Source organism: Babylonia areolata, chromosome 21 (genome assembly GCF_041734735.1).
Source record: "Babylonia areolata isolate BAREFJ2019XMU chromosome 21, ASM4173473v1, whole genome shotgun sequence".
In the NCBI taxonomy this organism is placed as follows: Eukaryota; Metazoa; Mollusca; class Gastropoda; order Neogastropoda; family Buccinidae; genus Babylonia; species Babylonia areolata.
The window spans coordinates 4,702,431-4,717,430 of record NC_134896.1 but is presented as its reverse complement, the minus strand read 5'-3'; the positions used below and the strand labels follow the sequence as shown (position 1 = coordinate 4,717,430).

The window sequence follows — 15,000 nt, the reverse complement described above, 5'->3', positions numbered from 1 at the left end:
TCATGTTCCACATCTCTCTCATGCTCCCTATCAACCACCCTATCAACCACCCACCCCCAACCATCATGTCCCACATCTCTGTCATGCTCCCTATCAACCACCCACCCCCAACCATCATGTTCCACATCTCTGTCATGCTCCCTATCAACCACCCACCCCCAACAATCATGTTCCACATCTCTCTCATGCTCCCTATCAACCACCCACCCCCAACAATCATGTTCCACATCTCTCTCATGCTCCCTATCAACCACCCACCCCCAACAATCATGTTCCACATCTCTCTCATGCTCCCTATCAACCACCCACCCCCAACCATCATGATCCACATCGCTCTCATGCTCCCTATCAACCACCCACCCCCAACCATCATGATCCACATCGCTCTCATGCTCCCCTATCAACCACCCACCCCCAACCATCATGATCCACATCGCTCTCATGCTCCCTATCAACCACCCACCCCCAACCATCATGATCCACATCGCTCTCATGCTCCCTATCAACCACCCACCCCCAACCATCATGATCCACATCGCTCTCATGCTCCCCTATCAACCACCCACCCCCAACAATCATGTTCCACATCTCTCTCATGCTCCCTATCAACCACCCACCCCCAACAATCATGTTCCACATCTCTCTCATGCTCACTATCAACCACCCACCCCCAACAATCATGTTCCACATCTCTCTCATGCTCCCTATCAACCACCCACCCCCAACCATCATGATCCACATCGCTCTCATGCTCCCTATCAACCACCCACCCCCAACCATCATGATCCACATCGCTCTCATGCTCCCCTATCAACCACCCACCCCCAACCATCATGATCCACATCGCTCTCATGCTCCCTATCAACCACCCACCCCCAACCATCATGATCCACATCGCTCTCATGCTCCCCTATCAACCACCCACCCCCAACAATCATGTTCCACATCGCTCTCATGCTCCCCTATCAACCACCCACCCCCAACCATCATGATCCACATCGCTCTCATGCTCCCCTATCAACCACCCACCCCCAACCATCATGTTCCACATCTCTCTCATGCTCCCTATCAACCACCCTATCAACCACCCACCCCCACACACTACTGTTCTGTAGTTAACGTGTTGGTTTAGGAAAAGTGCATGCATAAAAAAGTAGCATTCCTCCAAAAGACAAGCATAAAGCAGTATTCCTCCAACGTGCATGCATAAAAAAAGTAGCATTCCTCTAAAGTGTAAGCATAAAAGAGATTTCTTCTGAAGTGCAAGCATAAAGAAAAAAGAATCCCTCCAAAAGACAAGCATAAAGCAGTATTCCTCCAACGTGCATGCATAAATAAAGTAGTATTCCTCCAAAGTGTAACATAAAGAATTCCTCCAAAGAGCAAGCATGAAAAACACAGAATTCCTCCAATGTCCATGCACAAATAAATAGACTTCCCCAATGTTCATTCCAAAGTAGAATTCCTCCAAAGTGCAACATAAGGGAGAATTCCTCCAAAGAGCAAGCATGAATAACATAGAATCCCTCCAATGTGCATGCATAAATATAGTAGAGTTCCTTCAAAGTGCAACCATAGATAAAGTAGTTCCTCCAAAGTGCAATCATGGATTTTTTTTTTTTAATAAATTTTTCAGCATGCAAGCATTAGTGAAGCAGAATTCAAAATTCTCTTACTTTTTGAAAAACACTACACCACCATCCCCTGAGTCTCACCTGGATGTCATAGACGGTGAAGGGCTGCAGATCGTAGATGACCTTTGACCCCGGTGTGGAGGAGTTGGTCGGGATGAGTTCCCCATCCAGGACCAGGTTGTAGGTGGTGATCTTGCCGTTGCTCTGCGCCGGGGCCAGCCACGTCACCCTCAGTGACGTTGTGCTCAGCACGGCCAGCACCGGCTTCGGGACGCCCTCTGGGGCTGTGGACATTGCAAGGGGGGTGGGGGTGGATTGCACTTAGTGGGGAAATATATGGATGTTGATTGTACTTGTGGGGAAAACATACGATGGATGGATTGTAGGGGTGGATTGTACTTGTGGAGAAGAAATAAGGGGTGGATTGTACTTGTGGAGAAGAAATATGGGGTGGATTGTACTAGTGGAGAAAAAAATATGGGGTGGATTGCACCTAGAAGAAATATGGGGTGGATTGTACTTGTGGAGAAGAAATAAGGGGTGGATTGTTCTTGTGGAGAAGAAATAGGAGGAGTTTGTATTATACTCCATGTTTGGTGTTTACATATACTTACCATGTCAAACTGATGCAAACTAGGCCTATGGTTTGCTCTGTTTGGCCAAATTTCGCGCGGCTAACAGTGAAAAGACGCCCCTCTTAGTCTGGCCCGCTCTTAGCCAATCAAACGCCTCTAACAGCTATAAGCGCTGAATCATTCCGTGGCCATGAATGAAAATGCCCCATGAGAACCACGGCGGAGACGCGGGGACGGACGGGCGGGCATTCCCCCTACTAACCCTACGAGCATGCAGCTGGCCAACTTTTTGGCTCACTGCTCCTCGGTTCTCAACCTGTCTGCTAGTTCTGTGAGAGGGTACAGGTCTGCCATTTGTACCACTATCAAACAGCTAGGTGGTCCCGCTTTTGAAGCTGATTTCCTGCTCAGAGAAGTGGCTAGGGGCGCCTCTCTGAAGGAAGCTAGGAATCCCAGAAGAGTGCCCCTCTGGGACTTGTTCCTGGTGCTGGATTTCATTCGAAAACAGCCCTTTGAGCCATTGGGGACTATTCCTTTTGACCTGCTCACTCTCAAGACCACTTTCCTTCTGTTGCTGGCCACGGGCCGTCGTAGAAGTGAGATTCATGGGCTTAGTGGTCTGCCACAAGATCTAGCATTCCACAGAGATGGTTCCATCACTCTTCGTTTCCTTCCAGAGTTTCTGGCTAAGAACCAAGACCCCGAGGTCCCTTCCCCCTCTCTGAGGGTCAGACCTTTGTCGGATATTCTGGCACAAGATGATGAAGATAGGCATCTCTGCCCCGTTCGGTGCCTCAAATACTATTGCAATAGGTCTCGCCATAGGCGTTCTTCTCAGAGGCGCCTTCTCATCTCCCTCAATGAGAATTACAAGAAAGATATCGCTGCAGGCACCATTTCCCGCTGGGTTTCCCAAGTCATTCGTAGAGCCTACTCTCATGCACACAAGGATCTCAGCTGTCATAATCCCAGAACACACGAAGTGCGGGCCATAGCTACTTCGGCTGCTTTCCAGCACTCAGTGCCACTGCAGCATGTCTTGGAGGCAGCCTTCTGGCGGTCGGAGAATCCCTTCATCAACTTCTACCTCCGGGATTTCCGTATGACCAGGGCTGACGGTTCCAAGGGGATTTCCTTTGTCGCGGCTAACACTGCCGTCTCAGTTTCAAGGGCTCCCCATACGAACCAGTAGGCGTGGCCCTCCTCCATTTGCTTTAAATTCTGCATCAGTTTGACATGGTACAGTATATGACACCAAAAGGAGGAGTTTGTATTATACTCCATGTTTGGTGTTTACATATACTTACCATGTCAAACTCGAATGCCCGCCCGTCCGTCCCCGCGTCTCCGCCGTGGTTCTCATGGGGCATTTTCATTCATGGCCACGGAATGATTCAGCGCTTATAGCTGTTAGAGGCGTTTGATTGGCTAAGAGCGGGCCAGACTAAGAGGGGCGTCTTTTCACTGTTAGCCGCGCGAAATTTGGCCAAACAGAGCAAACCATAGGCCTAGTTTGCATCAGTTTGACATGGTACAGTATATGACACCAAACAGGGGTGGATTGTACTTGTGGAGAAGAAATATGGGGTGGATTGTACTTGTGGAGAAGAAATATGGGGTGGATTGTACTTGTGGAGAAGAAATAAGGGGAGGATTGTACTTGTGGAGAAGTATATGGGGTGGATTGTACTTGTGAAGAAGAAATCAGTGGTGGATTGTACTTGTGGAGAAGTATATGGGGTAGATTGTACTTGGAGAGAGAAATATGGGGTGGACTGTACTTGTGGAGAAGAAATATGGGGTGGATTGTACTTGTGGAGAAGAAATAAGGGATGGATTGTACTTGTGGAGAATAAGGGATGGATTGTACTTGTGGAGAAGAAATAAGGGGTGGATTGTGCTTGTGGAGAAGAAATATGGGGCGGATTGTACTTGTGGAGAAGTATATGGGGTAGATTGTACTTGGAGAAGAAATATGGGGTGGACTGTACTTGTGGAGAAGAAATATGGGGTGGATTGTACTTGTGGAAAAGAAATGAGGGATGGATTGTACTTGTGGAGAATAAGGGATGGATTGTACTTGTGGAGAAGAAATAAAGAATGGATTGTACTTGTGGAGAAGAAATAAGGGGTGGATTGTACTTGTGGAGAAGAAATATGGGGTGGATTGTACTTGTGGAGAAGAAATAAGGGGTGGATTGTACTTGTGGAGAAGAAATCAGGGGTGGATTGTACTTGTGGAGAAGAAATCAGGGGTGGATTGTACTTGTGGAGAAGAAATATGGGGTGGATTGTACTGATGAAGAAATATGGGGTGGACTGTACTTGGAGAAGAAATAAGCGATGGAATGTACTTATGGAGAAGAAATATGGGGTGGATTGTACTTGGAGAAGAAATAAAGGATGAATTGTACTTGTGGAGAAGAAATATGGGGCGGATTGTACTTGTGGAGAAGTATATGGGGTAGATTGTACTTGGAGAAGAAATATGGGGTGGATTGTACTTGTGGAGAAGAAATATGGGGTGGATTGTACTTGTGGAGAAGAAATATGGGGTGGATTGTACTTGTGGAGAAGAAATAAGGGGTGGATTGTACTTGTGGAGAAGAAATAAGGGGTGGATTGTACTTGTGGAGAAGAAATAAGGGGTGGATTGTACTTGTGGAGAATAAGGGATGGATTGTACTTGTGGAGAAGAAATAAAGAATGGATTGTACTTGTGGAGAAGAAATAAGGGGTGGATTGTACTTGTGGAGAAGTAATCTGGGGTGGATTGTACTTGTGGAGAAGAAATAAGGGATGGATTGTACTTGTGGAGAAGTATATGGTTGGATTGTACTTGTGGAGAAGTATATGGGATGGATTGTACTTGTGGAGAGGTATATGGGGTGGATTGTACTTGTGGAGAGGTATATGGGGTGGATTGTACTTGGAGAAGAAATATGGGATGGATTGTACTTGTGGAGAAGTATATGGGGTGGATTGTACTTGGAGAAGAAATATGGGGTGGATTGTACTTGCGGAGAAGAAATAAGGGATGGATTGTACTTGTGGAGAAGAAATATGGGGTGGATTGTACTTATGGAGAAGAAATAAGGGGTGGATTGTACTTATGGGGAAGAAATATGGGGTGGATTGTACTTGGAGAAGAAATATGGGATGGATTGTACTTGTGGGGAAGAAATAAGGGGTGGATTGTACTTATGGGGAAGAAATATGGGGTGGATTGTACTTGTGGAGAAGAAATATGGGGTGGATTGTACTTGTGGGGAAGAAATATGGGGTGGATTGTACTTGTGAGGAAAACATAAAACAGGTGGATTTTTCTTGTGGAAAAAACATAAGGGGGTGGATATTTTGTAATCTTTCCCATTCTGATGATTTCCCCACTTTCAAACACACTATCCTCTCTGCTTTCAACAACTTGAAAAAAAAAAATCAAAACTGATAACGGATTCAAATATTTCTTTGGATAAAAAAACTCATTTTGGAGAGCTACAAATTTTGGGCATTCCACAATAAACAAAATCTGCCTCCAGTCACACCTGTATCACACAGTTACAACAGGTATACAATTCACGTGGAATATCATGACAAACACCTGGTTAGAACAGGTACGCAACTGACGTGGAACATCATGACAAATACCTGGTCACAGTTGTAGGCCTCCTTCGGTCATGGCTGACCATGGATAGAGTATATCCGACCTAATGTCTAATTGGGTTGTCTGCTTGGACCAAGCAGCGTCGCCTGTGACCGTAGAGACCGATGCGAGAGAGACCGTCTCTGTCGCAGCAGTCACATGTGTAACCTGATGCTGGTCTGTTGGCTGCTGTCCCTTTTCTGCAAGCTCGCTTTTCTGCTGCAGCAGCTGACAGTTTGTCCTCACCAATCCGTAGCTGAATCTTGAGAGTGCTTCATCTGTTGCAGTCATCTGCAAGGTCCTCCCAGGACTCAGTGTTGATCTCAAGTGCCTTCATGTCATGTTTGCAAACATCTTTGTATCTCAGCTGTGGGTGGCTGATGCTTCTCTGCCCCGTGGCGAGCTCTCCATAAAGGATGTCTTTTGGGATGCGACCATCTTCCATGTGGCGAACGTGGCCCAGCCAGCGCAGCCAACGCTGTCTCAGCATGGTATACATGGTCGGGAGGGCAGCGCAAGTCAGGACTTCAGTGTTTGTCACCTTGTCTTGGCAGGAAATGCTGAGTATGCACCATAGGCTTCTCAGGTGGAAGGTACTGAGCCTTTTCTCCTGACGAACATGTGTGGTCCATGCCTCACTGCCATACAGCAAGGTGCTGAGGACGCAGGCACAACAGGTACACAATTCACATAGAATATCATGACAAACACCTGGTCACAACAGGTACACAATTCACATGGAATATCATGACAAACACCTGGTCACAGCAGGTACACAATTCACGTGGAATATCATGACAAACACCTGGTCACAGCAGGTACACAATTCACATGGAATATCATGACAAACACCTGGTCACAACAGGTACACAATTCACGTGGAATATCATGACAAACACTTGGTCACAACAGGTACACAATTCACATGGAATATCATGACAAACACCTGGTCACAGCAGGTACACAATTCACGTGGAATATCATGACAAACACCTGGTCACAGCAGGTACACAATTCACGTGGAATATCATGACAAACACCTGGTCACAGCAGGTACACAATTCACATGGAATATCATAACAAACACCTGGTCAAAGCAGGTACACAATTCACATGGAATATCATGACAAACACCTGGTCAAAGCAGGTACACAATTCACATGGAATATCATGACAAACACCTGGTCACAACAGGTACACAATTCACATGGAATATCATGACAAACACCTGGTCACAACAGGTACACAATTCACATGGAATATCATGACAAACACCTGGTTACAGCAGGTACGCAATTCATGTGGAACATCATGACAAACACACTGTCACAGCAGGTATGCAATTCACGTGGAACATGTCAAACACACTGTCACAGCAGGTACGCAATTCACGTGGAACATGTCAAACACACTGTCACAACAGGTACGCAATTCACATGGAACATCATGACAAACACACTGTCACAACAGGTACGCAATTCACATGGAACATCATGACAAACACACTGTCACAACAGGTACGCAATTCACATGGAACATCATGACAAACACACTGTCACAACAGGTACGCAATTCACATGGAACATCATGACAAACACACTGTCACAACAGGTACGCAATTCACATGGAATATCATGACAAACACACTGTCACAACAGGTACACAATTCACATGGAATATCATGACAAACACCTGGTCACAGCAGGTACACAATTCACATGGAACATCATGACAAACACCTGGTCACATGTGGAACATCACAACAAACACCTGATCATGGTGGCGTACCTCCGTCCAGCGTGGTGACAGTGACGGGGTCACTGGTGACGGAGGCACCCCCAAAGATGGTGATGGTCAGGAGGACGGTGTAGGTGGAGCTGGGGGTCAGACCAGTCAGGGTGAAGTTGTCTGCCCCTCCCACAGGGGGCGCCACACTCACCACACCCTGCGAGTTCTCCGCTGTCAGGGTCAGCGTCTGGACCTCGCCTTGCAGGTCTACGGGGTCTGTGAGTCAAGATGAACATGTGTCAGAAACATCAGCTGGTGCACAGAAATGGGGAGTCTGTTACACACCATGTTTGGTTAAACATACCGAACATGTCAAATTGACACAAACCAGGCCTTTTGGTTTGGTCTGTGTTGGCCAAATTTTCGCGGCTACCCCGGTACTAAGACGCCTCTGCCAAACCTGTCATCTGCTCAATCACACAGCCAGCTCAATCCCAGCTTTAAACGATAATCATTTACAGAATTACAGGTTACATTAAAGGTCACACAGCATTTCACGGCCATCAGGACAGTGAATTTGTATCCAGTGTCTCAAGGACTCGGTGCTGGAAGGCAGGACCCAGTCTCTTCTTCCGCCGTTTGAACCATCCCCATTCAAAGTCAGGTACCCCGCCGTTTGAACCATCCCCATTTAAAGTCAGGTACCCCGCCGTTTTAACCATCCCCATTTAAAGTCAGGTACCCCGCCGTTTTAACCATCCCCATTCAAAGTCAGGTACCCATTCACACCTGGCTGGAGTTAGAAAATCAGAGAAAAGTGCCTTTCTGAAGGACACAACACCATGTCCAAAAAGGGCCTTGAACTCAAACATCTTACAGATTTGGCCATGGCATTCCCAAAATGTTAAAAACTTCTCTCTCTCTCTCTCTCTCTCTCTATATATATATATATATATATATATATCTCACTTTATATGCATAATTATTATATATGTGTGTGAAATTTTTATTTCAAGTTGCCTGGCATGGGGCAGGGTGGCAGAATGGTGAAGACACTTATCCGGCAATACAGTGTCCGTGAGGGTCTGGGTAAATCCTGCCCTCACCTGTTTTCCCAACAGAGCAACTCGTCTTTTGGATGAGACAATAAACCAAGGTGCAACAGACACCTGACGCACTGAAAAAGAACCCATGGCAACAACAGTGAGGGTTTTTTTGTTTGTTTTTTTGTTTTTTTTTGCTGCCCCATCATCTGCACCATTTCAGTGGCATTACTCCCACGCCGCTCATTTGGATTCCTCCATACACGGCCACACCAGGGTTCGTCCGTCGCAGTTCCAGCATCGGCAGTCCACAGGGAACCGTCGATGTTAGATCGCCAGGAGGCCACACACCAGAGGAGACCCTGCACTGCTGCTGAGTCACTTCGGTGGTGTTCAGTGGTGCCTGTTCTGTTTTAACGTACTTAGGACACCACCTACTAAGCCCCCTACTAACGACAATAATGAACAACAGTGTTGTCCTCTGGCCAAATTCTGCATCAGAAACCCACTCTGACCGCTACACAACTGCACTGCACTCAAAGGTCTGACGGGCGCGTTGGGTTATGTTGCAGTCAGACACCTGCTCTGCAGATGTAGTGTAGCGTATATGGGTTTGTCCAAACTCAGCGACGCCCCCTTGAGAAAGTGAATGAGAAAGTGAAAGTGAAACCTGGCATGCTCCAGGTGACGAGGACGGCCAGGTGACTGAGGGGGGTGGCCGACACTTCCGCTGCCCTCTGCGGGTTGCCCCCAAAGGTGGTCACTTCTTCCGAGTCAGCACTGATTGTCTGCCCCACGTCGTTGAACACGGTGACACGGTACACGTACGTGGTGAACATGGTCAGGCCCTGGTCCTCGTAGAACAGGCTGGTTCCCATGTACACGCTCACATAACTCCCCGGCTCTGTCACTGTCTCTGAAAAACATTGACAAAAAATATATATCTATAAAGTGATTCTAGAGTGCCAAAGACACTTATGGGGGAAAGATATGACTGCTTTTTTTCCATTTGTATATAATAACATATTATATATATAAGATATAACTGCTGTCACTTTGTTGTATACTTAACAGCCATCATCTACTGCGTTCAAAGTTCAGGAGATTCAAATACTTACCCAACCTTTAGTGAGGCCCAATGTTTCAATCCATAAGTCATGCTTCTACTCCTGCAGAGAAAGAAGGCACATCAGACTGATGCTTCACATTCTTCTCTGTTTCAACAGGTGTGATTCCAGAGTACTGACATTGCCTCAGAGAAACAAAAAATTCAAGGTTCAACACTCTTTTTCCTATCTTGGCCCAGTAGTGTTGAACAAACCGCTCTTCTCAGTCCATTATGTGGATTCCTCACCTCAGTTCAGAGTGTCTGGAAACACATATACATCTCTTCCATTTTGTCCACCATCTTATTGACTGACGTACTTCTTGAACTTCAGCTGGCTGTGTGTGCGTGTGTGTGTGTGCGTGTGTGGTGTGGGTGTGGGTGGGTGGGTGTGTGTGTGTGTGTGTGTGTGTGTGTGTTTGCATTTTTGTTTGTGCACATTCTTGCTCATGTATGGCGTGCTTGTGGTATGCACGTTTATGTATGTACAATCTTATATTGTCAATGCCACAGGCTTCCTGCTGGGAGGTGAGCATTTATCTGCACTGTCACTGCTATCACAGACTGAGGACAGACAAGGGGATGGAAGGAAGAAAGACAAATGCACCACAACATGCTTCTTAAAAGAAAAGTGATATATGAATGCTTCACAAAATAACAAGTTTGTCACCAACACACACACACCCACACCACACACACACACCAACACGCACACATACACCGTTCAGTGGCTGGCAAATCTTTCTGCAGGCCAGCTCATAGTGCAGGCACACACACACACACACACACACACACACACAATCACAAACACACATACAAACACGTACACATGCGCACACACACACACACACACCGTGCAGTGACTGGTGAATCTTTCTGCAGGCTTGCTTGAAGCGCAGGCACACACACACACACACACACACACACACACACACACACACACACACACACACACACACACACACACACACACAGTGACACACACATACCCACACATACCCACCCCCCACCCCCCAAAACCCCCACACACACCGTCCAGTGGCTGACGAATCTTTCTGCGAGCTAGTTCATATCGCAGGTTGGGTCCATTGGGACCGGAGGGGGGCTGCCACAGGGCGGACACTGCTGACCGGGAGATGGCGGTGACGGAGGGGGGGGACTGGCCTGATGGGACTGTCGTGTTCGTCCGCACTGTGGTGGGGGCGCTCTCCGTGCATCCTCCACCTGAGTGAGAAATCATGGTGTGGTGTGGTGCGGTGCATTGTGCGTCGCGTTGTGTTGCATTGTGTGTGGTGTGGTTGTGTTGTGTTGTTCTGTGTTGTGTTGTGTTGTGCTGTAGTGTAGTGCAATGTATTGTATTGTATTGTATTGTATTGTATGGCATTGCATTGTATTGTATTATATTGCATTGTACTGTGTTGTGTTGTGTTGTTGTTGTTACTCTTTTGTCACAACCTATTTCTCTGTGTGAAATTGGGACTGCTCTCCCTGTGGATAGCGTGTCACAATACAAAGCCCATCTTGTTTGATATTTTGTTTCTGCCAGAAAGTGTATGTGCATTCCTATCAAAGTGGAGTTTTCTACAGAATTTCGCTTTTGTTGCCGCTGGATCTTTTACATGCATTGGTTTGTTTTCACATCCAAGTGACCAGCAACAAAACCACCACTAGATATCTAGAAAAGGGGGATAAAATCCTGGCAAGTGTAGAAATCAACCCTTAGGGCTCAGATACACTTGCTTCCAAGGTGTACTCGTTACCATAAGGCCACCATCCTACAACAATACTACAACTACTACTGCTAACATCATCATCATCATTTATATAGATGCGAGCAAATCTGATGTAGATATGAGCAAATGATGAAGCTGGCGTGAGTGCGTGTTGCAGGATGTGTCTTCTAAGAGGTGTGTCATGGGTGGGTGGGTGGTTGTTCAGTGGAGGTACTGTGTGAGTCTATTCTGGGACACGTTCCTCTGTGTGTATTTGTGGGGTGGGGGGGGGGGGATATGGAAGCAGAGGGGGAAGAGGTGGGGAAGGAAATGAAAAGTGCTCTGAGCAGTACAGTATTTCTGGAAAAAAAGTGCTATATAAATGTCCATCATCAGTAAATGTCCATTATCAAACTGATCATTTTTACTATTTCGTCATTTTTAGATAATGAATATTTGTACATGTAAAGCACTTTGAGGTCTATTTGAGAAGTGCTTTTTAAGTATTCATTATCATTTTTATCATCATTATGGCTCTCATTTTATCATTATTATCATCATCTTCATTATTACAAATATCATTATTATCATTATTATTGTGGCTCTCACTTGTTCATTATTATTATCATTATTATCATCATTATTACAATGGCTCCCACATGTTCATCATCATCATCATCATCATCATCACCATGATTGTGGCCCTCACTTGTTCATTGTCACTATCATCATTATCATAATTCTTATCATCATTATTGTGGCTCTCACTTGTTCATCATTACAATTATCATTATCATTATTATTATTGTGGCTCTCACTTGTTCATCATTACAATTATCATTATCATTATTATTATTGTGGCTCTCACTTCTTCATCATTACTATCATCATAATTATTATTATTATTATTATCATTAATATTGTGGCACTCACTTGTTCATTATTACTATCATCATTATCATTATCATAATTCTTATCATTATTGTGGCACTCACTTGTTCATCATTACAACTATCATTATCATTATTATTCTTACTATTCTTATCATTATTATTATTATTACAGTGGCTCCCACTTGTTCATTATTACTGTAGCCGGGTTGGCTACGATCTTCGTTGGGCCAGCTTAGCAGACGATTTTTGTGACTCGCCGAAGGTTACCAAGGAAGTTGTAAATCGGTCACAAGTTATCCCCCTTTACAGGGAACCGTATGATGATTTTCATCAATTTGTTAAATTATAAACACTTCCTTATAGATGAGATTATAGTTTTGTGTTATGGAACTTCAGAACGATCATACTTCTCAACTGTAATGATATCATTTGGCCAGAAAGCCTATAACTTTTTTAAACTAATATTTATGTGAATGAGTTTTGGCGCGATCTTCGAAATCCACTCAGTTGAAACATACAAAATACCTTCGTTTTCTATAAATCGATATAGTTACCGTGGAATTTAGAATTTGCATTAAAATGTAAATGATTAAGCCTTCTTCTCGTGTACTGCTTTCCGTGTACACCTAAGTTATAGGCATGCGATGGTACGAAATGTCTGACGGCATTTCGGCGCCACAAAACTATCTCTTCTTCAAGCCATTGAATTCGTCAGTGCCGATTTGAGCAAAATACGTTTTTACAATACCTAGACATTTTTATAGCGTGTCTTGCAGATGTTTGCATTTCTGTTATCAATCTGATTCGTATCATACATGTATAGTTGTGTTGTAGTTGGTTTAAACGAAGTATTTCATTGTCGATCACAAGTGCCAAAAGCACCGCCAAGCGGTGCCGACACGGGAGCTGTCCGTTGAGTTTTCTCTTGAATTTTTACATAAAAAATCTTTACTCTAGAAGCAGATTCTATAGATGATTTTTATATAGTTGGAAATTCAGGATGTTCAGTTACTTAATTGTTGCAATTATATTACATATCGCGACGTATTAATTGTTGTAATGTGCAAAAATGATACATGAACTCGTTAAAAGCTCGTTCATTCAGTGACTCTTTTTGTTTACAGTTTTTAACTACATTATTTTTGTAGAAAATGGTTTAGCTTAAGAAAATGCTCGTTTCTTGTAGTTTTGTGTGATATATAATATGTCTATGTTAGTTCCCCGAGCCGAAAGTCAGAAGCCGCTAAATTTGGTCAAACAAACACAAGCTTGGCCCGTCAAGGCTCGCGGAGGGCCGGTTTCATGAGTCGCTTCGCGGCGCTGGCTTTGCGGTTCAGCGGAACAGAATATAAGGAGTGAGCGAGTGCCAGACAAGGAGAGAACTCTCCTGGCCTGGAAGAATGAAAGAATAAAAGAAGAAAACCACCGCACTGTCTTCCCGAGTCTACCTTGCCTGGCTGCAGCTCTCTTCTGCTAACACCTTCTACCTGTCTTCACCTTCTCCAACACCACCTTACCACCCCGTCACATTACTATTATCATTATCATTATTACAGTGGCTCACACATGTTGGTCACCATCATGACCCTAACCATGGCACTCACTGGTGCATGCGGTGAGAGTGACGGAGTACTCCCTGAAGGGCACCAGACCGGTCAGCGTCAGGCTGAACTGTGAGGTGTTGCGGGTCTCCTCCCGACCCCCCTCCCACTCCAACACGTACGACTCGATCACCCCGTTCGGCTGCAGTGGCGCCCTCCATGTCACGCGGATTGTGGTGGAGTTGAGCACGGTCAGCGCAGGGGGCATCACTCCTGCTGGACCTGCACAGACACACACACACACACACACACACACACACACACACACACACACACACACACAAGCACACAAAGACTCACAAACACAAACACACACTCAGACACACACACACACAGACTCACAAGCACACACATACACACACACACAGCAATAAAATTACTCTGTCGTCAAAAAAATACTGACATAAGGATGAGGCAGCAAACACACACACACACACACACACACACACACACACACAGAGCGATATCATCATCATCATCAACATTTCTCTGACATCAAGAAAATACTGACGTAAGAATGAGGCAGCACACACAGATACCACACACACACACAGAGCGATATCATCATCATCATCATTTCTCTGACGTCAAGAAAATACTGACGTAAGAATGAGGCAGCACACACAGATGGTGGTGTGTCCATCGGGATCAATGATGACCATCGTTGTCATCCAGCTGGACACACACACAGATACACACACACACACACACACACACAGAGCGATATCATCATCATCATCAACATTTCTCTGACATCAAGAAAATACTGACGTAAGAAGGAGGCAGCACACACATACACTCACACACACAAAAAAAACCATCACTGACGTGAGGAAGAGGTGGTGACGTTCGCCCACGGCCCCTCACCGGTCCCTGCATCATTGACGACCTTCACCCTGTAACTGTAGGTCATGAACGGGGACAGCTCCGGGGACTGGTCAAGGTATTTCTTGGGGTCAGTCGGCAGGAATGTTGCCACGACGACAGTCACGTCGGAGACGTTTGCCTCTCGACGCTCCAGGATGTAGCTGGAGATGATACCATTGGGTCCTGTGGGCTGTGCCCA

General features: G+C 45.5%; 1 protein-coding gene across 1 annotated transcript in view; it reads right to left on the bottom strand.

Moving 5' to 3' along the window:
• The window catches only part of LOC143296012 (usherin-like), a 168,276-nt gene that overhangs the window by 45,025 nt on the left and 108,251 nt on the right, over window positions 1-15,000 (bottom strand). Inside the window, exons 45-50 of the mRNA XM_076607750.1 lie at window positions 14,763-15,000; window positions 13,938-14,156; window positions 10,761-10,952; window positions 9,294-9,539; window positions 7,641-7,856; window positions 1,716-1,918 (exon numbers count right to left, since the gene is read on the bottom strand). The exon at window positions 14,763-15,000 is cut by the window's right edge and continues 62 nt beyond it. Of these exons, the coding sequence (XP_076463865.1) occupies window positions 1,716-1,918; window positions 7,641-7,856; window positions 9,294-9,539; window positions 10,761-10,952; window positions 13,938-14,156; window positions 14,763-15,000 (1,314 nt within the window). The remainder of the gene's footprint in view (window positions 1-1,715; window positions 1,919-7,640; window positions 7,857-9,293; window positions 9,540-10,760; window positions 10,953-13,937; window positions 14,157-14,762) is intronic.